A 25,121-nucleotide genomic window follows, 5' to 3' on the forward strand; every position below is an offset into this window, starting at 1 on the left:
CCCAATACTTAGTGATAATAACAACCACCACAAAGTGAGCTGTCTCCTGGCTCACTAGTACCAAGGCCTCTGGTGACCTGAGAGTCTTGCCTCACAGAAAAGGGAAATATGTCCAAGTAGACAGCTTAGTGGCGCTTCTATGCTTAATTCTGAGGGGACCACAGGCCTACGCACTCCTACTCCAGCGCCTGGGAACACTCATGGGTGATTAGTGCGCTCTACAAATCGACATAAAAATTCATAACATCAGAATGCATGCATACCTGCAAAGATTTACATATTTTAAGCTCCGGCTCTGATCTACCTATGAACTCTGTGGCCTGCTCACCTCCAAGGGCACCAACCCTTTGGCTAGCTTGCTTCAGAAGAATGATTGCCCTGTTACCCCCACACATAATGGGGGGGAGGCAAAGAAGCCAGTCTTAACTTCTTCGGGTAACAGGAACGGTAGTGTGCAGAATGTGGGGTGCGGCGGGAACAACATGGAGACGTAAAACCAGTTCCCACTGGATGCTGGGAAGACTTCCGTCTAGTGCAATTCAACAGCCCTTTCTATGGAAGCCCACAGCAAGCAACCGGGGTGAAGGAAGAGACTGGAGGTGGGGGTGCTGGTCCACAGCAGAGGTCAGAAGGACCCCATCCTATCCGCTTTCAAGTGGTCCGGGTGACCTTTATCTTGTATACCTTTCTTTTTATTGAAATGTAGCGCCTTGAGACCCTCACTGGTATGTAGTGCACTTTACAAATGCTATGATTGTTTGATTGAATGATTGTAAACAAGCACCCATAGCTGAAGGCGCCCGCACCACCCCCAGGTTTGTGTGTAACTGACAGTCGCAATCACAGCTGCCTGCAATGTCCCAGCATATGCCTGCTGCCAAGCTCTGTGACTCTTGGGAGAACGAAAGCTTGAAACTGATAAAAGTGGTTAACAAGTTGTCAGTTTGAAGGGTCTGTGATTGCACGCGGGGGAGGCTGCTTCTCACATCCCACCCAGCTCTCTCTCAAAAACTCGGGGTGAGTCCTCTGCCAGGCAGGGGTGTTTGCTTCACCCTTCAGATGCAGACTTCATGTTGAAGAGTTTGTTCTGTGACATGCTCTGGCTTACAGGATCATTAGAGGGGGTCCCAACAGTGCCATCCCTCTGGTAGGTCAACAGAACCGGGGAAAATGGAGTTACACGTCACATCTCCCCATACTTTTGTGATCTCCTACAGTTAGAAGCCAACATTGATCGATTCAAGATGCTTCCATGAAGCAAATACAACACCACCCCCTCCTGACATGGAGTCTGTCAATCTACTCTAGGGGGGACTGCATGTGGCCTGGAAAAAGAAGACAGGCAGACCCACCTACTCATCGAAGTGAAACTCTGACACAATATTCTGCTTGAAACAAGGATGTGTCCAGCTGGCCATGTTTGTAAGCACTTCATGAATGGGGACTATAGCGCCTCTTCGCACCTCACTAACAAAGTGCTGTATGTCTTTTCAGCTCCTGTTTGTAACGCACTAAAAAATTGCTGCAAGTCACTTCAGCTCCTGTTCGTAACGCACTAGCAAAGTGCTGAAAGTCTTTTCAGCACCTGTTCGCAATGCACTAACAAAGTGATGTAGATCTTTTCAGCACCTGTTGGCAATGCACTAACAAAGTGCTGTCGGTTTTTTCAGCACCTGTTCGCAATGCACTAACAAAGTGCTGTAGGTCTTTTCAGAACCTGTTTGCAATGCACTAACAAAGTGATGCAGGTCTTTTCAGCACCTGTTTGCAAAGCACTAACAAAGTGCTGTAGGTCTTTTCAGCACCTGTTCGCAATGCTCTAACCAAGTGCTGTACTTCTTTTCAGCACCTGTTCGCAATGCACTAGCAAAGTGCTGTAGGTCTCTCCAGAGTCTGTTGGCAACGCGGTGTACATGCAGTATAGTTAAAAGCAATAGTATTGGGATTTTTTTTCTCTATATGATCATTCTTACAGCCACATAGCAACATGTTTCGGCCTCTTCGGTTGACCAATATTGTCAAAGGCCTTCTTCGGGGAAATGTATTACTGCAGATCACTAGCTATCTACAATGTGAGTTACATTATAGTTGTTACATTAAAGGTGTTCTAGATGAGGCCTTCCTCTCTCATACCTCAATATTGAAGCAGGAACATCCTTCCTAGGGTTGCTACTGCTTCATGTACAAAAAAAGAGGCACCTCTCTGTAGTCAAAGACTTGTGAAGGGCTCGTGTTGGCGAACTACCTATTTATCCTCATTCAATGTCCGCCATTTGCCTTTGACCCAACTAGGCACCTCTAGAGGCAGAAACGTGTTTGTATGAGGATGCACCAATAATCATATTCAGAAAACATCCCAACACTATTAGTTTTTAGTATACAACGTGTACCTGAAAAATAACGAGGAATACATTCTGGGTATACTCAAAAGTCTATGTAGTCACTGTGTCCTAGGTCCTAATAAGAATTTTTTTTACCAAGAACTCCCATTATTGGTTGAGCCCCTCGAGGTGATATTCACCTACCTTACGGGGGAGGGGGACACCAAAGACGAAGCTTGCCACAGTAACATGTGTGACTTCACGGGAAAACGTAAATGATGATAACAATATGTTGTTACCATGTTTTTTTCTTTTTGAGCAGTGGGGCGACGCTCCTGTGCCTTAGTGGAGGAGCCGCTACTGTCCCTTAAAATAAGGAATGGGGATGGGGCGACAACATTCAGAGCGCATTGGCCCGTACATATCTGAAAAGTATACCCCTTTAAATGCAACGGATAAATAACCATACTGAAGGGGGATTGGGGGCAGGTGGGCTTCTACAAGAAAGCTTAATGTGAAGATTAATCATATGGGACAGAATTCGAAAAGACAGAGATACACGTCTGGTAAGTGAATATGTGCATGTGTTCCTTGGAAACATCAGTTAAAACCTTCCCATAAATGATTCCTTGACCCGGCTCTTGTTTTCCCTTCCAGCCAGGAGCCCTCGAGCAGGCCCTTGAAGACCTAAAAACACACGTGACGGTGAGGGAGGGGGAGACGGTGCTGAGCTTCTGGCTTCTGGCAGAGTGAGTATCAGAGTTTTACCTGAGTTGTATAGGCTTGTCTCAGAGCTCCCAAGTATCTTCTTTTTCACTAGCTGCTATGATTGCAAGAATGAAAGGATGTGTACATGTGTAATAAAGTGACCTGAAATGGTGATGGAAACCCTGCCAGTGTTCTGTGGTCCTGTAATGATGCCCTGCCTGTCTGTGGTTTGCTGCACTTCACACCAAGGGGCATATTTACGAGGGCCTTGTGTCACGCCTGCAGCATGCAAAGTGGTACATGCATGACACGAGTTGCAAGTCATATTTATGAGGACACGTAAAGCCTCTTTACGTGGCTTTGAAGGGCTTCAAAAATCTGAAGTAAGGCGACACTACACAAATTGGTGCATTTCCTTACTCTGCACAAGGGAGGCGTTCCATTGGCGTGGCGGTGGGTGTTTCCATGCCAATCCCATGGGTTTTGACGCTTTCCCATTTTTACCACACCTGGTGAACCAGGGAATGCACCAAAAAGATGCACCTCCTTAGGTGAGGCATAATGAGGAGAAATATGTGAATTTCACCTTGTTCTTCCCTCTTTCTATGTGTGCTGCATAGAAAGAGAAAAACGCCTGTATGGATTGTTTCTATGCACAAAAATAATCCTGCCTACAACACAAGCGCCCTTGCACTATGGTCGTGCAAGGGTGCTTGCTTTCACACTAGCCTGTCGAAACGGCACCAGTGCAGGGGGAAAGGACAGGATCGCGCCGTATTGGATAAATACGGTGCATTCTTGCCCTTTCCCTGAGACGCACGACAGGGCAGCAAGGAAACTTGCAGCGCTGTCCTGCACCACCGTTCCTGTGAATGTTCCCCCAAGTGTGTAAATTAGAGCAGCGGTGATATTTTACATTAAAGGCACTCCGGAGTCGATGCAGCCTGTTTCTAATGCCTCACTGAGAGTACTGCCAGCAGCCCCGCAAACTCACTTTTCAAGAAACTACCCAAGCGTCACTGCCCAGCATCAGCGGCCATGGAGACCGTGGCACCCCCTCCAGTCCCTCTTGCGTAAATGTAGTCGCAAGGTCTACGCTTGATCCCTCACCGCATACGCTGGATCAGAGGTGGCACAAAGATCATGTCTTCACGGGAGATGCGCCTCTTTGCTATGTTCTGCATGTGACGTGTCCATGAGGTCTGTCCGGAGAGGACACCTCGATGACCATACAGGTCTTCCTAGCCACAGGGTTTACTTCGGATAATCACGCCCTCCAGCTGCCACTACCATCAACCTTTCATGGTGGTGTAAAACGTCCATCTTTCTGGTACTACACCCCTCATCTTTGGATGCAAGGCTCTTTAGACCTCTTTGGTGCCTGTTAACTCCTGGCTAGGCGCAGCCACATGAACTCCGGCAAACTGTTGGGGATTTTGTTTTATTTATTATTTTGGTTTTATTTTGCAACAGTGGACACCTTCCCCTTTGTCTTTGGCAGCAAAAATCTTTTTTAAGAGCAGGGCCACTGCGTGTCCTTGGAAAATGAAAAGAAAATATTTCTTTTTTTTTCTTAAATGCATCCTGATTTCCTTTAAGGACAATGGCTGCATTTGAAGAAAAAAAAAGTTGCTTTATTTAAAAAGCAAACACATACATGGTGGTCTGCTATCCCCAGCAGGCCACCATCCCTGTGTTATTGGCCAGTCCCAATGGGTCCCAAAGTGTGACCTGCCTCATGAATATTGTTGGCATGGGGAGTAAACAAACGATGGATTTAGGCCCAGATCTTTGTACGGGGGTGAATGTATGACATTGTTCTGCATTTTGTCCATCAACTGTTCTTTTTGCATTTGTCACCCCTAGTGGGACGGGTATGCCCAGACGTGGGACCCGTGCTCTCCACACCACTGGAGTCAAGCTAGCCGGGCTGATGAGGGGTGGTGCCCCGAAACCGGTCCTAGGATGCTTGTCTCAAGTCCAGGGAGGACCTGGCTTGGCAGTTTGGGCTGGACTGTTCCCATGAGGCATAGGTTCAAGGCTGATTTGCATATGGCTGGGTCTGAACTGATATGGCATGGGGACCAAAGAAACGATGGATTTAGGCCCAGATCTCTGTACTGGGGTGAATGTTTAACATTGTGCAGCATTCTGTCCATCAATTTTTTATTTTTCATGAATATTGTTGAGGCAGGTCATTTGCCACCCCATTAAGCATCACTAAATGTGTAGTACATTCCATTTTGCGAGTTGCAAAAGATCACAATTGCGATATGCAAAACGGTAAGGTTGTACATCTGGCCTGTGATTTGGTAGCAGGTTACCAAATCGCATTTGTACATTTTGAAAAACGTTTTTGGGGTCGCAGACGGCCCCATTCTGCAAATGGGTCGGGTCCATTTGTGACCGTGTAGCTCCATGTGGGAGGCACACAAGCCCCGGAGAATGAAGGGAAGCAGGAGGCCGGTGCACCTCTTCTCGCCTGCAAGGGCTCGCGACGTGCTTGTCCTGTACGCACCCTCTCACCACATGGAGGTCAGGCTGAGAGCTGGGAAACTCGAAGCGCCTCCACGTACTGGACCGTGGTGGATCACAAGGTGGTCGAGTCCCATCTCAAATGATTGATGCTTTCTTGAGCCCCAGTACCGGTATGCACCGGCACAAATTAAGCAGTCAGTGTACGGTGGCTGTATTTTCTGGATTCTGCTACCGGTTTTGGAGTTATGGATGCAAGAAATGAAGCTTCGGTGCTGCGGAAGGCACCTCCCTCTGTGCCACCTTCAGGTGTGTGTGTGTGGGGGTGGGGGGGGGGCACCTGCATCTGTGCTACGAGGCCATCGTAGCATGGCTGCAGATGACCCCCACACACGCCTAAAGGTAAGCGGCAGTTGCTATGTTACCCTTTCAGAGGCCTGGACCAGCTGCGCTGTCAGTTGCTAAGCGACCGGCTCTGAAGCCGCCTCCTCCGGGACAGATGTCAGCAGATTCACCTCTACATGCAGCCTCTGGGAACTGATGTCAGGTGTCAGAGAAAGTGAAAGCAAGGGAGCTGCCCCTGGGTGGAACATGGTGGGCGGGGCCCCTCCGAAGCCACTGTGGAAATGGAGTTGTGCAGAGTGGGGTCAAGCACGTGCTCCGGTGAACTCCAGCCTGAAACTGATGCGGTTCTGACTTTTATTCTGCTCTCATCTGTGTGCAGAGGTATTGCTTCACAGTCCATGTGACCTGCTAGGGTGCATTTTTCTGTGCACAGGCCTTTGTTCCTAGACTGCAGCTCACTCTGCCCCCACGTGATGAGGATGCAGTTCTTTGTTCCCAGACACCGGTTGACCTAGAGATATTGGGCAAAACACGTCACAAAACTTGTCTGTTAACTCTGAAATCCAGTGGCGAGGTAAACATCAAATGTCTTGTCAGTTCTGGAACTTTATAAACGAAATCTGACCCGGGCCTGGGGCCTTCGAGAAGCACCATTCGTAGTCTTGTAGACCAAGTGCTCGTGGCCCGTGAAGTCAGGCTTTCTCCCGAACCAGAGCCGACCAAATGCACTTTTGGACTCTGAGCTGTGATGGCTGACCCATTGTGCACCTCATAACACCCCACTAACGCCTCCTCTCTTCTCCCACCTACAATGGTGCACTCAACTGTCCTACAACATAAAAGGGTACTGTTAGACCTGTCTGCCCTTTGGGTGGTCCCTCCGATTTATTATTTATTTTGGTCCCCTTTCTGCCCCTCATAACCCTTAATTTTTATGTCCACTGGATACTTTTGTGGTGTTGACCTGGGGGTTAGATGCTCTTTGCCCTCATATTTTTTTTTTTACCTGAGGCCTAGGTGCCTTTTCTGACTAGAAAGTATGGGACTCACAAAATGGTCGCCATTAACTGCCATAACGGTCACCCCTAGACAGGACCCATAGACTAGAATAGGAACCTTCCAGAACCTTCCGGTCCCTTCTGGACCTTCTGAGGCCAACCTATAAAAGGTCAGCTGCAGTGCAGCCATTTTGTCTTACCAGAGAGAGTCAGCTGGAGTACAGGCTGTAGTATAAGGTGGGGATAGGATATCCAGAGGGTTGCTCTCCCAGTGCAGGGACGCCTCCTTACTGCTTCACCATCCCTCTCCCCTTGTAGTTACTGACTTGACCCTGCCACGAGGTATTCCTGGAGACCCTGGGCGCCTGACCGATCCATCGCCTAGAAGAAAGGGTTAGGAGTGGTTGAGAGTGACTGAATTACTGAGGAGCTCAGTCCATTGCCCAGTAGGAAAGCCCTCAGTAAGACTCTGGTAGCGTTTTACCAAGAAGAAGGAAGGGTTAAATCTGAGAAATCGATTCTTGTGACCTCCTCGTTTGGCTCCCTAAGTGAACTGAGGATCTATTTGCCTCCCCCCCCCCCTAGACATTCCAACCAGAATCCCTCCTCGTACCTGTGGTGTCAGGCTGCTGGATTGTGAATAGCGGCTCGCCAGGAGAGGAAGACAGGGACCGTGTGATCGGGGCAGTGACCGCAGGAGGTGTGGGCGAGGGGAGGAAGCAACCTCATTCTTCCCTGGGCCGGCGAAGGGTGAACGGAGGCTTTACGTGGTGAAAGGATTTCCCTGATCGGCATGAACTTGGCAGAGCGGACGCCGGACCTGGAGTGGGGCGGAGCGAAGGAAGAAGAACCGTCGGAGCTGAGTGGGCTCAGTTGTGGAGCCACTGATCTCTCGCGCATGCCTAGTTGGGCCGCTTGTCTGTGAGAGAGGCGGAGTCAGCTCAGGAAGAGGAAACGGGCGGGAGGCGAGCATCGGCTCTCCTCAGCCTGCGAAGTCTTTTCACCTGATGCCAGCTCTGACAGCGAGTGGCTGGTCTGGCGGGTGAGGCTAAGAGGCATCAGCTTCCTGCAGAGCCCTCTGTTGATGTCCTCCCTTCTCCCGGCGATCCGAGACTGTGGCCACTGAGGGGCCTTCATTGAAAGTAAGGAGTATGGTTGGGGGAAGCTAGAGAACAGGGAACTACCGACCAGGGGTCCTGAGGAGTGATACCTCCCTACTGCTCCAATTTAGACGTGGATAATTGACTCAAGAAGCCTTTTAAGACTTCCACCTGAGGCTCCTACATCATTAATGCTGAAGAAGGTTTCATGAGGTTGTACTGGGATAGAAATGTTTCTTTGTTATAGGAGTGGTGGAGGGAATCCCTTGTAAAAATCAAACGGGGGTTATTAGCCATTGTTCCTTGGTGTAATAGGAGAAATGGCTAATAACCCCCGTTTGATTTTTACAAGGGATTCCCTCCACCACTCCTATAAGTCCTTGTATTGAACTCTTTTGCTTGTAAATCGAGTAGTAATGATTTTTCTTCTGTAAACACTGTCTAGTGCTGATTTCTTTGATGCGGAGTTAAATGTATGTACTGTGACTAAAGAGTGCTAAGAATCTACGGAGATTTAAAGAGAACTTTTATAAAACAGCTCATATTTTTCTAACATTGGTGTAGTGTCCTTATTTTTGAGTGGGTGGATGTTTTGTTACTGATGGGTGTGACGCAAACTTAGCACATGTTCCTTGGAGTTAGGCCTTCTCACTTAGTGCCAAGCTACCTTATGTGACTTGGGGTTCCCTAGGTCCAACAGGTACCCACAACCTACCCCGACAGGAATGCTTGCCCCGTATCGGAAAACCCCAAGTCTGAACTGTCCCCCATGCAGCCTCACCCGTAGCAATCGGCGGTTATTGAAATACAATGCAAGAGTGTGTGTGTGTGCGTGTGTGTGCGTGTGTGTGTGTGTGTGTGTGTGTGTGTGTCTGTGTGTAGGGGGGATGGGCCAGGGACCTTGCAGAGACTTTCTGTAACTCCGATCCCATACCGTGTCCTGCCTTCTTGATGCAATGTCGCAGGGAAAAACAGGAGTGAATTGTCTCACAATCCCAAAAATCTACATTACTTGGGGGAAAGAAAAGAAACACATTGTTGTAAGATCCCTTTTCATCTTGAATTAGATATGCCATCATGAGGCAGCAAATCCAGCAACCCAAAAACATGTGGCCATAAATGAAAGCCCTTTATTAAGGGCACATAGAAGTACTATCTTTGAAGCGCTTGCCTCCGAAATGTGTTTTCAACGGGAAACACTACCACTGGTGGGCATCATTTTGTCAGGCTCTTCCAGACAACCTTCGCCCTGTCACCCCATCCATCAAACAAAACTTTCCCCCTGTGGGGCTGGATGAGTTCACCTGGAAATCATCAATGCATGTGTGTCCTGAAGAAGGCATTAAGAGCTGGTTAGCTGCAAAACGTTTGTTGAGCCGCTCTACATTTAACATCCGACTAAACCTTCTTTTTTGTAATTTTTTTACATTGTATTGATTTCATACCATCCAAGTGACTCATGATTATATTTTTTTGTTACATGTACATTTGTAGCTGAAAGGGTGATTTTCCTCGTGCTTCTATCATGTGTACTTCATGTATCATGTATTGTTTGCATTCCAAAGGAGCTATTATTGTATGAGTGTACACTTGATCTGTTTACATAATTATGGAAACATAATACTGTTACCACACATTGTGTGTAAGCGAAAAACAAAAACGTGCTAGTATCTGACAGACTTGCAAATTAATATCGAAATATACTAAAACTAGACAAACATTTAATCTCTTGAGGTGTCAATATTGATCCTCACATAAGGTATGTCTTAATAACCTAGTAATTGATTCATTTTCGCCTGCACTACCACCTGTTTTATTCTAGACTGTGTGTATTCCCCCAAAACACTGATAGACCCGGGCAATGCAACCAAGGCCACATGTCAAGTAAACGAGAATCCCTAAAGGAACTATATGTAACCCACATACAGTGTCATCTTCTGTACCTTCCCTGTGAGATTCCTCTGCTGTCTCTTCCCTTCCCTTCCCTCGCCCAGAGCCCATACTCCGACCCCACCGACCCAGGCACCACCGCCCGCAACCTCAGACAGTGGATCGACGACCGCGCCAACACCCTCGCCCCGCTCAAGACACCCTCCAACAGCCACAGCAGCAAGAAAGCCACCTGGTTCACGAAGACCTCCAGGCCTTCAAACAAACATGCCGAAAACTGGAAAAGAACTGGCTCTGCGATCGAAGACCAGACAGCTACGCTGCCCACAAGAACGCCACCCGTAGACACCATCACCTCATCAGATCCACCAAAAGGGCGTAATTCAAAGACTGCCTAGATAACAGCACACACAACAGCAAAGAGCTCTTCAACATCGTGAAGGAACTCTCCAACCCCAGCTCCAACACCAACAACATCCCACCTTCGCAAGACCTGTGCGACTCGCTGGCCACCTTCTTCCACTGCAAGATCGCCGACATACACGACCGCTTCAACCCCACGACTGCCCCGACAACCACTGAGACCTCCGCCCCCACGACCACCACCTGCTCCAACCGCCTGCTCTCCTGGACCAGCATCAATGACGAGGACACCAGCGAGATCATGAAGACCATCCACTCCGGATCACTGTTAGACCCATGCCCTCACCACATCTTCAACACCCCATCTCCGGAAAGCAATCAACATCTCCTTCGAGACAGCAACCTTCCCGGAGAGTTGGAAGCATGCGGAGATCAACGCCTTACTCAAGAAACCCAAGGCAGACCCCAAGGACCTCAAGAACTTTCTACCCATCTCCCTGCTCCCGTTCCCTGCGAAGGTCATCGAGAAAACTGTCAACAAACAACTGACCCGCTACCTTGAGGAGAACATCATCCTGGAACCGTCCCAGTCCGGGTTCCGCAGCAACCATAGCACCGAAACTGCCCTCATTGCCGCCACCGATAACATCAGGACCCTGCTAGACAACGGAGAAACAGCAGCCCTCATCCTCCTGGACCTGTCAGCCACCTTCGACACGGTCTGTCCTCGCACACTACGAACACGCCTACACGACGCCAGGATCCAAGAGAAGGCTCTGGACTGGACTACATCCTTCCTCTCCGCCTCCCCCCTTTCCGCTCCGAAGCCACCGAGATCATCTGCGGCGTACCCCAGGGCTCATCCCTCAGCACAACTCTGTTCAACATCTACATGGCACCGCTCGCCCATGTCGCCCGAATGCACAACCTCAACATCATCTCTTACGCCGGCGACACCCAGCTGATCCTCTCCCTCACCAAAGACCCTCACACCACCAAAACCAACCTCCACGAAGGAATGAAGGCCGTCGCCGAATGGATGAGGAACAGCTGACTGAAGCTGAACTTGGACAAGACGGAGGTCCTCATCCTCGGTTCCACCCCTTCAGCCTGGGACGACTCCTGGTGGCCAACAACACTGGGAACAGCCCCGACACCCACCGACCACGCAAGCAACCTAGGGGTTATCCTCGACTCCACCCTCTCCTTGACTAAACAGGTAAACGCCGTCTCCTCCTGCTGCTTCAACACCCTCCGAATGCTCCGCAGGATCTTCAAGTGGATCACCACCGAAACGAGAAGTACAGTCACCCAGGCCCTCGTCAGCAGCAGACTGGACTACGGAAATGCCCTCTATGCTGGAACATCGGCCAAACTTCTGAGACGGCTGCAACGCATCCAGAACGCCTCTGCACGTCTGATCCTCAACACCCCCGCCGCAGCCACATCACACCCCACCTGAGAGACCTGCACTGGCTCCCCATCAACAAGAGGATAACCTTCAAGCTCCTCACCCACGCACACAAAGCCCTCCACAAGACCGGCCCAGCATACCTCAACGGACGACTCAGCTTCTACACCTCCATCTGCCAGCTCCGCTCCGCCAAGCTCGCCCTAACCACCGTCCCCCTCATCCAAAGAACAACCGGAGCTGGCAGATCTTTCTCCCCCCTCGCTGCCAAGACCTGGAACACCCTCCCTGCCCACCTACGGCAGACCCAAAACCTACTGGCCTTCAGAAGACTCCTCAAGACTGGCTATTCGAGCAGTAGCAGCACCCCCTCCTTCCCCCAGCGCCTTGAGACCATCATGGGTAAGTAGTGCACTTTACAAATGATATGATTGCTTGATTGATTGGTCTTCTGTCCCTTCCCTGGTAGTGTCATCTTTTGTCCCTTCCATTGATTGTTTTCACCACACACCACAGTATAGTTTAGCATCAATGACTGTTTGTTTTCATAGTTTGTCACAATTTATTTCTATCCAACTTAGTAAGCATCTTATTTTTGGCTTTAAGATAACCTAAATTTGCTACATGATTTGATCATGACAGAAAACTAAGCTAAGCCTGCCCCCTGGTGGATATTACTGGTAAGTAGTGTCTACAAACCAGTCAACTAAACCAAGATTACACGCATTAAAGGAAAATAGTCTGCGATACTTTCCGATCATTAAATTGATTGTAATTTTTGGAGTGACTCTCATTCTATTCCACCTTGGTTGTGTTTTTTATGCATTGTCCGAAAGTTCTGATGAAAATAAACACTCCAATCTGTACATGTGTTTAATATCGCTCTGGCCATTACTTGCTTATACACAGGAGGCCAGAGGGAGGCTGCTTGGAGGATAATGCTGGTGCTCCTCCCACTGGTAACCCCCTGCTCTTTACAAAATGCACTTTCAACAAGGGGGCACATAGAAGCCCGCCCAGATCTTGGCACTACACTACAGAGGCCGCCACATTTACCAATTCTGTGTACATGTGGTGACCGTCTTGTCTGTCAGCCTGAGGCCCCAGGCATAGGAGCAGAGGCAAGGGCGTAGCTGCCATTGGTGAAGGCGGTGCAGTGCACCGGGGCCCAGAGGTGTGAGAGGCCCAATCTCCCTGCCTCCTGCTGATGCTATTTCACAGGCTGCCTGTCCAGTGCGGGGCAGGGGCATCGTTTGTTTACTTCTCCGGGCAAAGGGCAGAGAGGGAGAAGAGGATGAGGGAACAGAAGAGGAAAGGGATGAAATAAAATAGAAGGTTGGAAAACAGGGAGGAAGATAGGGGGGCAAGGTGACGGAATGGGAGAAGGACATAAAGCTGAGCGGGAAAGAGAAAGGAGATGAGGATAAGCAAAGTGGGCAAAGGAAAAGGAAGGGAAGGGAAGCAGGAGGAAGGAGGTGTGGGTGAGTGAGGGACAGAAGAGGGTGAAGAGAGACTGTTGAAAGGAGCAGAGAGGAGAGCATTTAATGGATGGAGGAGAAGAGAGGAAAGAGGGGTGGAGACAGGAGAAGGGAAGACGAGTAGAATGAGGAACCTGCAAAGATACAATACCTCAGCACACCCTTCTCATTATTTCTGTAAATAGTAGTCTGAGTGTTACTTGACACAATTTTGGCAAACTCAGTGCCCTGTATGATATAGTCCAGAAAAACAACTATAGTCTCAGGAAGTAATGATATGATAGTCCAAACAGGTCTCCTTGGATTGAAGTTTGTTTATTTTCATATATCACTGGAAGCAAGCAGCCGACGCGCGTTTCGCCCACAGGGCTTTTTCAAGGCTGCGAACAAAGTATTGATACATGTCCATCAGGCAAACATTCACTTCCATTGATTTACAATAAAAAGTGTACTTCTCCAGTTCATGCAGCATCACACGTGGTTCCTGTTAATGAGTATATTCCCTCCTACTGGACATAGTTTCATTGGACCCCATTCTTTTAAGATTATAGACAATAACTGATGGCCTTGTTACATTTTCAGAGTAAATGACAAAAAGCAGACCCATTTCTTAATGTGTGACTGACTGGATTCACAAATACTGATTTCTGGAAATATTTTCGCGGATCTTTTTCACTAGAAGGAATTAAACTACAAGGTGAGATATATCGTGGCTGCTATTTTTTGCACAGAATAGAGGCTTTCTTTTCCATATGTTTTTAACTTTTATAGATACCTAGCACGATACTGTCCTATTTTACTACTTTCAAAACACATCACTTTTTATACGAATCGTCCTGGCTCTATAATTGATCCCCTTATATTTTTTATCACTTTTTGTAAATTTCCTGTTTCCACCATCACAGATGGGTGCAATCTGGGAGCTCAGGTGTACCAGGGTGAATTGCAAATACAAAATGGTGTACATCCCAGCACATATCACGGGATGGCCCAGTTAATTAACAGGAACCACGAGTGATGCTGCATGAACTGGAGAAGTACACTTTTTATTGTAAATCAATGGAAGTGAATGTTTGCCTGATGGACATGTATCAATACTTTGTTCGCAGCCTTGAAAAAGCCCTGTGGGCGAAACGCGCGTCGGCTGCTTGCTTCCAGTGATATATGAAAATAAACAAACTTCAATCCAAGGAGACCTGTTTGGACTGTCATATCATTACTTCCTGAGACTATAGTTGTTTTTCTGGACTATATCATACAGGGCACTGAGTTTGCCAAAATTGTGTCAAGTAACACTGAGACTACTATTTACAGAAATAATGAGAAGGGTGTGCTGAGGTATTGTATCTTTGCATATGTAACCCAAGTTTCCCTTTGGATCTTGGGAGGAAACGACACCTTGGTGGGTAGGTGTCATATACCTTCAGCACCCTCGCCGTAGTTGCAATTGCCTAATGACTGATTGCCACGATTACACTTGGCGTAACAAATCTAAGATGTGCGGCTCAATCTAAGCAAACCCATTCAATTGTGACCGAATGAGGAACCTGGAGACCCGTAAATAACATATGTGAAGCAGGTGCAGTTGCACCGGGGTACAAGGGTGTGATGAGCACACTGCACCTCATTTGCAGCTGGATTTTATTATTGGCTGGGGGGGGGGATAGTTTTATTGATTGCACTATGGCCTATGAACCCCAGGCTACGTCACTGAGCGGAGATACCCGATTACTTAGCGGCAAGGTTGTAACTCCGAGGACATCTATTCCTCTTCGCAGCTCTCACTCTGACGGCAAGTCTTCACCATGAGGCTGGCATCCCAAAATCATTTTATTAGGAAGATGTCCCTCCCGCACACTTTTAACCATGGACTCCTGGCTTTTCTTTCCATACTTACAGATTATCCACTGAACCTTTACCCATAAATTGCCCCTTACCATCAACCCCCATCCTACTCACTATGGCAGACTCCGCAGGGCACATGGAAAAGGTGAGGACCAGAGAAGGGGTTCTGTGGGTGGGCACCCCGGTCTGTAATGAGACTAAAGAGGCTTGGACTTGCACGTTACCAAGAAGTGATCAGGTTGGCACAGCTTGTGTGTCTTCCTTCTCACACTCCTTTCTCTGAGGATGTCCCCGCTATACCAGTGCCATGGGGGAAACAGCGGTTACACCGCTGTTGTTACCACGCGTGGCTTTACATCGCAAGTCGTTTCTACGGCTGGCGCTCGGTGGCGTGAAACACCAGGGAATGTGTTGGATTTTAAATCCAACACCTTCCCTGCTATTGCGCTAACTGGAGTAGGAATAGTAATTAATACTATTCCTAAGTCCAGCGCGCCCCCTACAGCAAGTCGTAGAAACTACTTGCGATGTAAAGCCATGCATGTTAACAACTCAGTTGTTGTAACGACCGCGTTGTTACCTACCGCGTGGTAACACCATGCGTTGTATGATCACACATTCGAGGTATGGAGCACCTTAAAAAGATGGCACAATAGATTGTAGAAGTGCCAGACCATTTGGGTATCTCTACACTAAAACAAAAAAAGGACAAGTGAAAAGCGAGGCCAGAGCACTCGCCTGGTATTGTTTGTACCAAACGCACACACAGAAGCAACGGCATCGCAAATTTACAGAACTCAGTACACTCTCCTCAAGAAGGAGCTGGAAGACCCTTAGGGTGGTCATGGGCTCTAGAAATGCCAATGATAGAATAGAATAGAATAGAATAGAGTAACAGTTTGTGCAGTGCCCAGGTCCATCCCGTAGTGTTGGATGAAGATGTGAGGAGATGCCCTCCAGATTTCAAGTACCCAGACTGTGCCAGGAGGTTTCTCTTTCTATGCTGGACTCTCCTGCACACCTACAGACTCTCTGTTTCTACCACCTCAAAGGCCTGGCAGGTACCCAAGTGGGAGTTCTCGTGCCCCTCTCTGCTGCACCGTGTATCACAAGGGCGTGTGTGACCCCTGAGGATTATTTAGACTCAGTGGATACCCAGGTGTGTAAGAGCCTTTCCTGACCTGGAGATGGGGTCCCGTAGAATGAGGAAAAGAACTACCCCTGGTTCCACGTGGAACTGCGAGGGCATCTTTGGTCTAAAAATGCACCTGGAGGAAAGAGAGTCTTGTCTGGGGGTCTTGGGGTAGGGCACGTCTTGGCCAACGCCCATTGCCCTGGGCTTAGCCTATATCCTGCTTTATACTTCCCTAGTTCAGGCTCGCTAGGTGGGGTGGGATAGTCTGTCTCCAAGAAAGAACCTCCAAGACTGGCTTTTAAATATAACTAACTCACCAGAGAGGGTCCAGAGAGAGCCCCTGACCCCCTGGTAAAGGCATCCTTCCAGGACTGGGTCTGCAAATCTATTTTGTAATGGTTTTAATATGGTAAAGATTGTAGGAACTGGCATTTTAAACTGCATTGACTGAAGTAAATGAACTTTTATGGTCAACTTTATCAGTTACTGAATAAAGTAATTTTGAATTGAATTAAAGTGGGTCCCCAGTCCTCAGAGGCTGTATAAGAGTTGCATTTCCCCCTTTAGTAAGAGGGTTGTTACCTTCCAGACTGTGGGGCTGTGGTGTATGTAACTCCACATACTCAGATGAGACCGCCTGTAAGGAATTATGGCACAGTGGCGTGCTTATTTAATACAGTTCGCTGAGACTTTTCCTTGAAGCTGCGTTTGACACATTTACAGTTGTGGGTCTCTTTGCCACAATTCCTTGGTGTCTCCTAATTTTATTCTGTCCTGATGATGACCCCAGCCTAAATAATTGTGCCAAAGGGGTCGAAACGTTTACAATAACATATGTGGACTGAGCTTTAATTTTGGTTGTGGTTTTTGACAACGTTCATGTTATGAGTGTCGTCTGTAACAGCATACTGTCCCAATCAGTCACATGTATATATTTCTGTATATGGTACAAGTTCACTTATCGTGCATTTATCGTATAAATGACATAACCTACAGAAGAGTTTCTTTATGTCACTATTGCCATGGAAGTCCAAGGCTACACTTTCCCCATTGGGGCCACCTTGCTTGTAACTCCTAATCAGTCCTGCACCAGAAGGTTTAACTCTTTACTGCACTGTGCCTTCCTAATTAGCAGCACTTTGTACTGGAGCCCGGGGGGGACTATGTATGGACCATGTTATTTAAATATTACAACAACATACAGAAGTGCACCACTGTAATAATGTATTACGCATCCATAAGTCAGTCCTTGTTCTTTTTTGTTTGATAGCTGGTAAACCCAATATACATAAGTACAAATCGTTTATAAGTAGTTCAGAGCCACCGTGGTTGAATTACATCAGGACAGCCTTGAAATAGTCCAAAGTGGGGACAAAACACGTTAGCTGACCTGATGTAATTTAAAAAATATTGTTTTGAACTACATATTAACTGTTTATTCCTAAATATATATGGTTTATCAGCTGTCAGTCAAAAAAAGAATAAAAGATCTGGCTTATGTACATGTAATCTATTATTACAATATAGTGCTTCCATCAAGTCTCTGTACATGTGATTAAAGTTTCATTCTAAACCATTACAGATGACACCACAGATAGTCGGATGAAGTACAGTAAAAGCTTCTCGGGCACTTCTAGTAAGAAGAGAATCTGTATTGTTAATCGCATTGCATCACCAGTAGTGAATTAATCTATGACATTAAAACGCAAACATTTACAATGCATGCTTTTACAACACAGTTTTTATATCACAGCTACTATTACAACGCATGATTTTACAACGCATGCCATCACAACAGATTTTTAGAAACTACATTTACAACGCATTACATTACAACCATTACAATGAATAATACTTTTAGGCCAACAGTAGGGTGAGTGTTGGATAGCGTAGAGGTAAAAATTACTATCCCCACGGGAGTGCAACAGTAGGGAAAGCGTTGGACAGTGGGAGAATAAAAATTACTATTCCCACTCAAGAGAGTGCAACAGTAGGGAAAGCTTTGGATAGCGGTGGGGTAAAAATTACTATTCCCACTCCAGTGATTGCAACAGTAGGGAAAATGTTGGATAGTGTTGGGGTAAAAATTACTATCCCCACTCCAGTGAGTGCAACAGTAGGGAAAGCATTGGATAGCGGGAGGGTAAAAATTACTATTCACACTCCAGATAGTGCAACAGTAGGGAAAGGGTTGGATAGCGGGAGGGTAAAAATTACTATTCCCACTCCAGAGAGTGCAACAGTAGGGAAAGCGTTGGATAGCGGTGGGGTAAAAATTACTATTCCCACTCCAGTGAGTGCAACAGTAGGGAAAGCGTTGGATAGCGGTGGGGTAAAAATTACTATTCCCACTCCAGAGAGTGCAACAGTAGGGAAAGCGTTGGATAGCGGGAGGGTAAAAATTACTATTCCCACTCCAGAGAGTGCAACAGTAGGGAAAGCGTTGGATAGCGGTGGGGTAAAAATTACTATTCCCACTCCAGTGATTGCAACAGTAGGGAAAATGTTGGATAGTGTTGGGGTAAAAATTACTATCCCCACTCCAGTGAGTGCAACAGTAGGGAAAGCATTGGATAGCGGGAGGGTAAAAATTACTATTCCCACTCCAGATAGTGCAACAGTAGGGAAAGGGTTGGATAGCGTAGGGGTAAAAATTACTATCCCCACTCCAGTGATTGCAACAGTAGGGAAAATGTTGGATAGTGTTGGGGTAAAAATTACTATCCCCACTCCAGTGAGTGCAACAGTAGGGAAAGCATTGGATAGCGGGAGGGTAAAAATTACTATTCCCACTCCAGAGAGTGCAACAGTAGGGAAAGCGTTGGATAGCGGGAGGGTAAAAATTACTATTCCCACTCCAGAGAGTGCAACAGTAGGGAAAGCGTTGGATAGCGGTGGGGTAAAAATTACTATTCCCACTCCAGTGAGTGCAACAGTAGGGAAAGCGTTGGATAGCGGTGGGGTAAAAATTACTATTCCCACTCCAGAGAGTGCAACAGTAGGGAAAGCGTTGGATAGCGGGAGGGTAAAAATTACTATTCCCACTCCAGAGAGTGCAACAGTAGGGAAAGCGTTGGATAGCGGTGGGGTAAAAATTACTATTCCCACTCCAGTGATTGCAACAGTAGGGAAAATGTTGGATAGTGTTGGGGTAAAAATTACTATCCCCACTCCAGTGAGTGCAACAGTAGGGAAAGCATTGGATAGCGGGAGGGTAAAAATTACTATTCCCACTCCAGATAGTGCAACAGTAGGGAAAGGGTTGGATAGCGTAGGGGTAAAAATTACTATCCCCACTCCAGTGATTGCAACAGTAGGGAAAATGTTGGATAGTGTTGGGGTAAAAATTACTATCCCCACTCCAGTGAGTGCAACAGTAGGGAAAGCATTGGATAGCGGGAGGGTAAAAATTACTATTCCCACTCCAGAGAGTGCAACAGTAGGGAAAGCGTTGGATAGCGGGAGGGTAAAAATTACTATTCCCACTCCAGATAGTGCAACAGTAGGGAAAACGTTGGATAGCGTAGGGGGAAAAATTACTATTCCCACTCCAGAGAGTGCAACAGTAGGGAAAGCGTTGGATAGCGGGAGGGTAAAAATTACTATTCCCACTCCAGAGAGTGCAACAGTAGGGAAAACGTTGGATAGCGTAGGGGTAAAAATTACTATTCCTACTCCAGAGAGTGCAACAGTAGGGAAAGCGTTGGATAGCGGTGAGGTAAAAATTACTATTGCCACTCCAGAGAGTGCAACAGTAGGGAAAGCGTTGGATAGCGTAGGGGTAAAAATTACTATTCCCACTCCAGTGATTGCAACAGTAGGGAAAGTGTTGGATAGTGTTGGGGTAAAAATTACTATTCTCATGTACCCCAAAACCCATACCCACCCTAAAACTTAAAAAATCTCCATTACTTACCTTAGAATGTGTTGTAATGACATGCGTTGTATTGGTGTGCGTTGTAACGGCATGAATTGTAGTGACGTGCGTTGTAATGGCTGCATTGTACTGGCATGCAATGTAAAGGCAGTTATGTTGTAACAGCTGCGTTGTAAAGGTAGTGCTTTGTAATGACTGTTGTGAATGTACAACAATTTTACAACGCAATCCTTGTAATATTTAGGTATAGTTACTTTAACTTTGCGCACTCACTACTGCCGTCCCCCCAAGCTTTGCTGATAAGAGTAAGTGCTGCAGGTCAGTTCTTAAAATGAGCCAGTTCGTGCAGGTAGAGCCTTGCGGCTCTTATGAGACATTGGCCCTAAATGTAAGAGAGAAAAACACATAGGAGAGAAAGAAGGAGGAAGAGAAAAAGAGAATAAGGGAGAAAGTAGGAGTGAAAAAGACTTTAAAGTATGAGCGAAAGGGGAAGGGAGTAACTGGAGGTGTATTGAAAGAGGCATGAGGGGGAATCAAGACTATGCAGCCTTAGTATTCGGCACACTGACATGCAGTAGCACCGGCCGCAGACTTCTGGGAAAAACTTTGGGCTCTTGCACGAATATATGATGTTACCATGCATGCAATTACAACACATGGTTTTACAATGCAGTCTTTACATCACAACCACCATTACATTGCATGAGTTTACAATGCATGCCATTACAACACATTTTTTAAAACTACCTTTAAAACGCATTTTATTACAATGCATACCATTACAACGCATAATACTTTTAGGGCAACAGTAGGGTAAGTGTTGGGTAGTGTAGGGGTAAAAATGACTATTCTCATGTACCCAAAACCCATACCCACCCTAATACTAAAAAATCCCCATTACATACCTCATAATGCGTTGTAATGGCATGCGTTGTAATGGTATGTGTTGTAATGGCATACGTTCTAATGGTATGCGTTGTAGTGACATGCATGGTAATGGCATGCGATGTAAACGCAGTTGCGTTGTAACAGTCGTGTTGTAAAGGTAGGTCATTGTAATGACTGCGTTGTAATGAATGTTTCCCCCCTGGCACATATTTTTTTTTACTTAAAGCACTGCTGTTAGTAGACAGCGAGTACTGTTCACTGCAGTGTTCTGCCAGTATTGCTCCTATGTCTCTTGGGGTCAGGGGTCCTCGTGGGTGTAAATATCCATTCCGTCTATAGGGTGCATCCCTGGGACAATGAGAGCGCTTTTCTATGGTGCACACAAGGTTCCTCCAAAGAGCGTCCCCAACCGCCACTTCATCTTTTCCCGTCTATGCTTTTACGCTCATCTTGTTTGCCACCTGTGGGCTCCCATGTCCCCACCTGATGATGTAATTTGTGTCTTCCCTCCTGAACGTATGGTGCATCGCTAGAACAATGAGCACCCCTTTCTTGTGGAGAGGTGTGGCTCACTGGTTAGAGGCGGCAGACCCGAGTGCAGAGAACGGCCCGGGACCAGGGTTCGATTCCCGACGCTGCAGGGTCTTGGACCAGGATCAGCGGACTGATAATTCTCGCATCGGTGCCTACTCCGACCAGGGAGCACACTCGGCAACTCTGGGCATTAGCTTGCCTCATCTCCACAACGGCCCCACACAAACGCCGGGGATGCCTGGTTTCACCTTGGAGACCCCCAGGAGGGGCTATCTCACAGGGAAAGCCAGGACGGGTTCCCCAGCGGTCTATAGCGCTACGAGGCCTCCGGGTAGCAGTGCGCTTTACAAGACACAACAATTTACAATTTATTTCTTTACAACTCATAAGGTTCTTCGGAAGAGCCTTCTTAAACATGTCTTCCTCTAGGCCCCCTCTATGCTGTCCTACTCACTCATTTGCCTCCGGCGCCACTCCCATGTCCCTCTCTGATGATGTCATGGAATTCTTCCTTCCATTCACAGGGTGGATCACAGAACAACAAGAGCCCCCCCACCCCCTTCTGTACAGCACAGAAGACTCTTTGGAAGAGCTTCCTTTAGTATCACTCCATCTTATGCCCCTCTGTGCGGTCACACTTGTCTTGTTTGCCTTTAGTGCAACTCCCGCGTCGTGGCGTCCCCATCTCATGATGTCATTGGCGTCTTCCCTTCTGTCCATAGGGTACATCACTAGAACAACGAGCACCCCTTTCTCTCAGCACACAAGGTTCCAAGGATGAACCTTCTCAAGCATCCCTTCCTCCTGCCTCCCTCTATGCTCTCATACTTGTCTCATTTGTCCCCAGTGCTGTTCCCATGTCCCCATCTGATGATGTCATGTAATCCTTCCCTACCATCCACAGGAACACCTCCCCCCTCCTGTACAACACACAAGGTTCTTTGGAAAAGCCTCTTGAAGCATCACTCTATTGTATGCCCCTCCATGCTGTCGCACTTGTATTGTTTCCCTTGAGCGGCTCCCGCGTCCCCTCCTGATGATGTCACTGATGTCTTCCCTCCTCTCCATAGGGTGGACCACTGGAACAACGAGAAGGAGCGCGTGGTGATGATTACGGAGAAGAGCCTGCTCATCTGCAAGTATGACTTCATCATGCTGGCCTGCCAGCAGATCCAGAAGGTACCACTCAACTACGTGGACAGGATCTGCCGCGGACAGTTCACCTTCCCGCCGCGGTCCATCGACAAGTGAGTGCGACTTATTCGCTTAAACAGAGTGTCGTTGAATGTCACATTTGTCGTTAGCAATGCTTCATTGGTGGATCTCATGGCCCACATTAGATGGGATGTAAAACAGTCATGGATCAAAACAAAGGGTAAAATGCTCAAAACAGTATTAATAAGCAAATATATGCTGTTAGAGTTATTATAAATCTTTGCCAATATATACACACCTTAGGAGTATTTACTATGCATGGTGATAAAACGAGTAACAATTGACTTGCTTACCATTAAGAGATTAATTACAACCGAAGCATTATCTGCTTGCCTCTTAACTAGCTCTTTTAAAAAGTGCTTGTAAAAGTACCGTCGGGCTGTTCTCACATCTGAAGTTAAGAACAGAGGAGGCTCGTGCTGTGTACTCCTGAATAGAAGTGAGCCTGGGGAAATGAACCCGGACTGAACCTGTACAAAACTGGTATTTTGTTTTTTTTGAATGACAAGAAGTTTCACAAAATTCTCTTTGCAGTACCTGAAAGTGAAGGCATTCCGACTTTGGTGAGATCTCAACAAGGTGACTGGCTTGAGGAGAAAATGCCTTACAGAAGACATTTTCTGCTCAAATCAGCCCCACAATAAAAAACTTACGAAATTAGCAAATTTGGAAAGTATTATAGACATTTCGCTGGATTTTATCAGTAGTTGCAGATTTGGAAGTTTCTGCCTGGGCTTTGAAGTACGTACAATAACTATTTCAAAGACATGAAGGGATGAACACACAGAGCTTGGCTTTTTGGTCCTCTTGGTGACTGTCCAATAAACAAAGTGTTATTTTCTGCCCTCCCCTAGCCTGATCACACAAACACTTAAACACTACCCCCTTTTTTAGGTCTCGCCTGGCATTAGCAGCGCGCATGCATTGCTCTCGCCATACTAGTGCCTTTTGCGATCGATTCTTCCAAAGCTTTACATGCACGCATACAGATGGACAAAGATGGCTGCTCTCGCCATTCAGCCAAAGCTAAACATACACGCGTACGTATGGACAGTGCACAGTCCGACGCGATCTTGTGCCAAATAGCTTTGTATTGTCATGGCAACACACACGTAGGGACAAAAAAATGCACGCGCATGTGGACAGCCTGCATGGCGGCGTACTTTCGCTTTCCCTCCCTTGCGTGCGCGCGCGTGGCGTGCTTCCACTTTTCCTCCCTCAAAACACATAGCACATCAGCTTAACTTTTAAATATACCCCGCCCCCCCCCCCCCTCCGTTCGATGCACAGACATTGCACGAAGCAGGCGCTGTATTAATTACAGAAAAAATATTTGGTTATTTTGAGCCCCTCACCTAACTGCATGCACGAGAACGGACTGCAGGAGAGTGAAAGTAATTGTTAGTGCTTTGTTTATCTTCCCCTCTCCTGGTGGGATTTATTGTCACTGATATCCAGGGGGTCGCGGAGCTGACTGAGGCCAGGAGACTGGTCAAGAGCAGGCTTTGGGGTTCAGGGTCATTGAGGCAAGGGCTCCGGCTTTCAGACACGGCTTTCAGACAAGCCTTCGGTATGCCTGGGTGAGGGAGGCTGGGTTTGCACCCTAGAGAGCACTTTTCCTGGTGGGTGCTCATTTATTGTGATCCAGACAGGGTATATTCAGCAGGTCGAGGTCAGAGAGGGCAGGCTAAAGGTTCGGGGGAACACAGGCTAATTTACATAATGTATCTGGCCACAATTCTTCTGTCCAGCTGGTTACAGCTATATGGAAATGATGGTCGATTTATGAATCCTACGGTGGCGGGCGTCCTACGGTAGCTGCCACGGGGGCATGGAAACTTCTTAAGTTAATGCCACCCCCAAACGGCGTGAGCACAGTCAACGCAGCCCCTACATAATCCATGAAGATTTTTGTAGCGGTAGATGTTCCGGGTACCGAAATACTGTTTTTTACAAAACCGGCTAGACTATGATTTTTTTTACTGCAAGGTTCTCAAAATGTACCGGCTTAAAAGCCGTGGGTATTACGAACAGCCCCAGCTCTTTAACCCTTTGGCTGCCGGGGTCATTCCCCTGCCGTGCTGGGGGGAGGGGGGCGCGCACAGCGCCCCGGTGCTCATGACGAGCTCAGCTCGTCATGAGACACGGTGGTCGTGTGCTCATGACGAGCTGAGCTAGTCATGACCACACCCGTTTCATTAGAACACTCGCACAGCAGGGGAATTTGCCCAGCGTGCGAGCTTTCTAACGGTCATGATGAGCTCAGCTCGTCATGAGTACATGAGAACTGTGGCTCATGACGAGCTGAGCTAGTCATGAGCGTGGGAGGGGTTAAATATCTCTACACTTCGGTGTACACAGGAGCAGTATTCCTCTGCAGCACGCAGACGTGTATTAAAACATTGAGTGCTGTGCTAAAGGTGCATGATTTATAAACGTTCATTGTCCTGCTTACTGTTCACTTTAACACAGCTGCTGTAAGGGAATAACAAGCATTGAAAATGCAACAGATCTTGTCTTTGACTAAGTTAAAGCCAT

General features: G+C 47.3%; 1 protein-coding gene across 1 annotated transcript in view; it reads left to right on the top strand.

Annotated features, from left to right (window-relative positions):
• The window catches only part of TPRG1 (tumor protein p63 regulated 1), a 248,314-nt gene that overhangs the window by 45,474 nt on the left and 177,719 nt on the right, over positions 1 to 25,121 (top strand). Inside the window, exons 3-4 of the mRNA XM_086944623.1 lie at positions 2,979 to 3,070; positions 22,439 to 22,615. Of these exons, the coding sequence (XP_086800749.1) occupies positions 2,979 to 3,070; positions 22,439 to 22,615 (269 nt within the window). The remainder of the gene's footprint in view (positions 1 to 2,978; positions 3,071 to 22,438; positions 22,616 to 25,121) is intronic.

The sequence above is a fragment of the Lissotriton vulgaris genome, chromosome 11 (assembly GCF_964263255.1).
Source record: "Lissotriton vulgaris chromosome 11, aLisVul1.2, whole genome shotgun sequence".
Lineage (NCBI taxonomy): Eukaryota > Metazoa > Chordata > Amphibia > Caudata > Salamandridae > Lissotriton > Lissotriton vulgaris.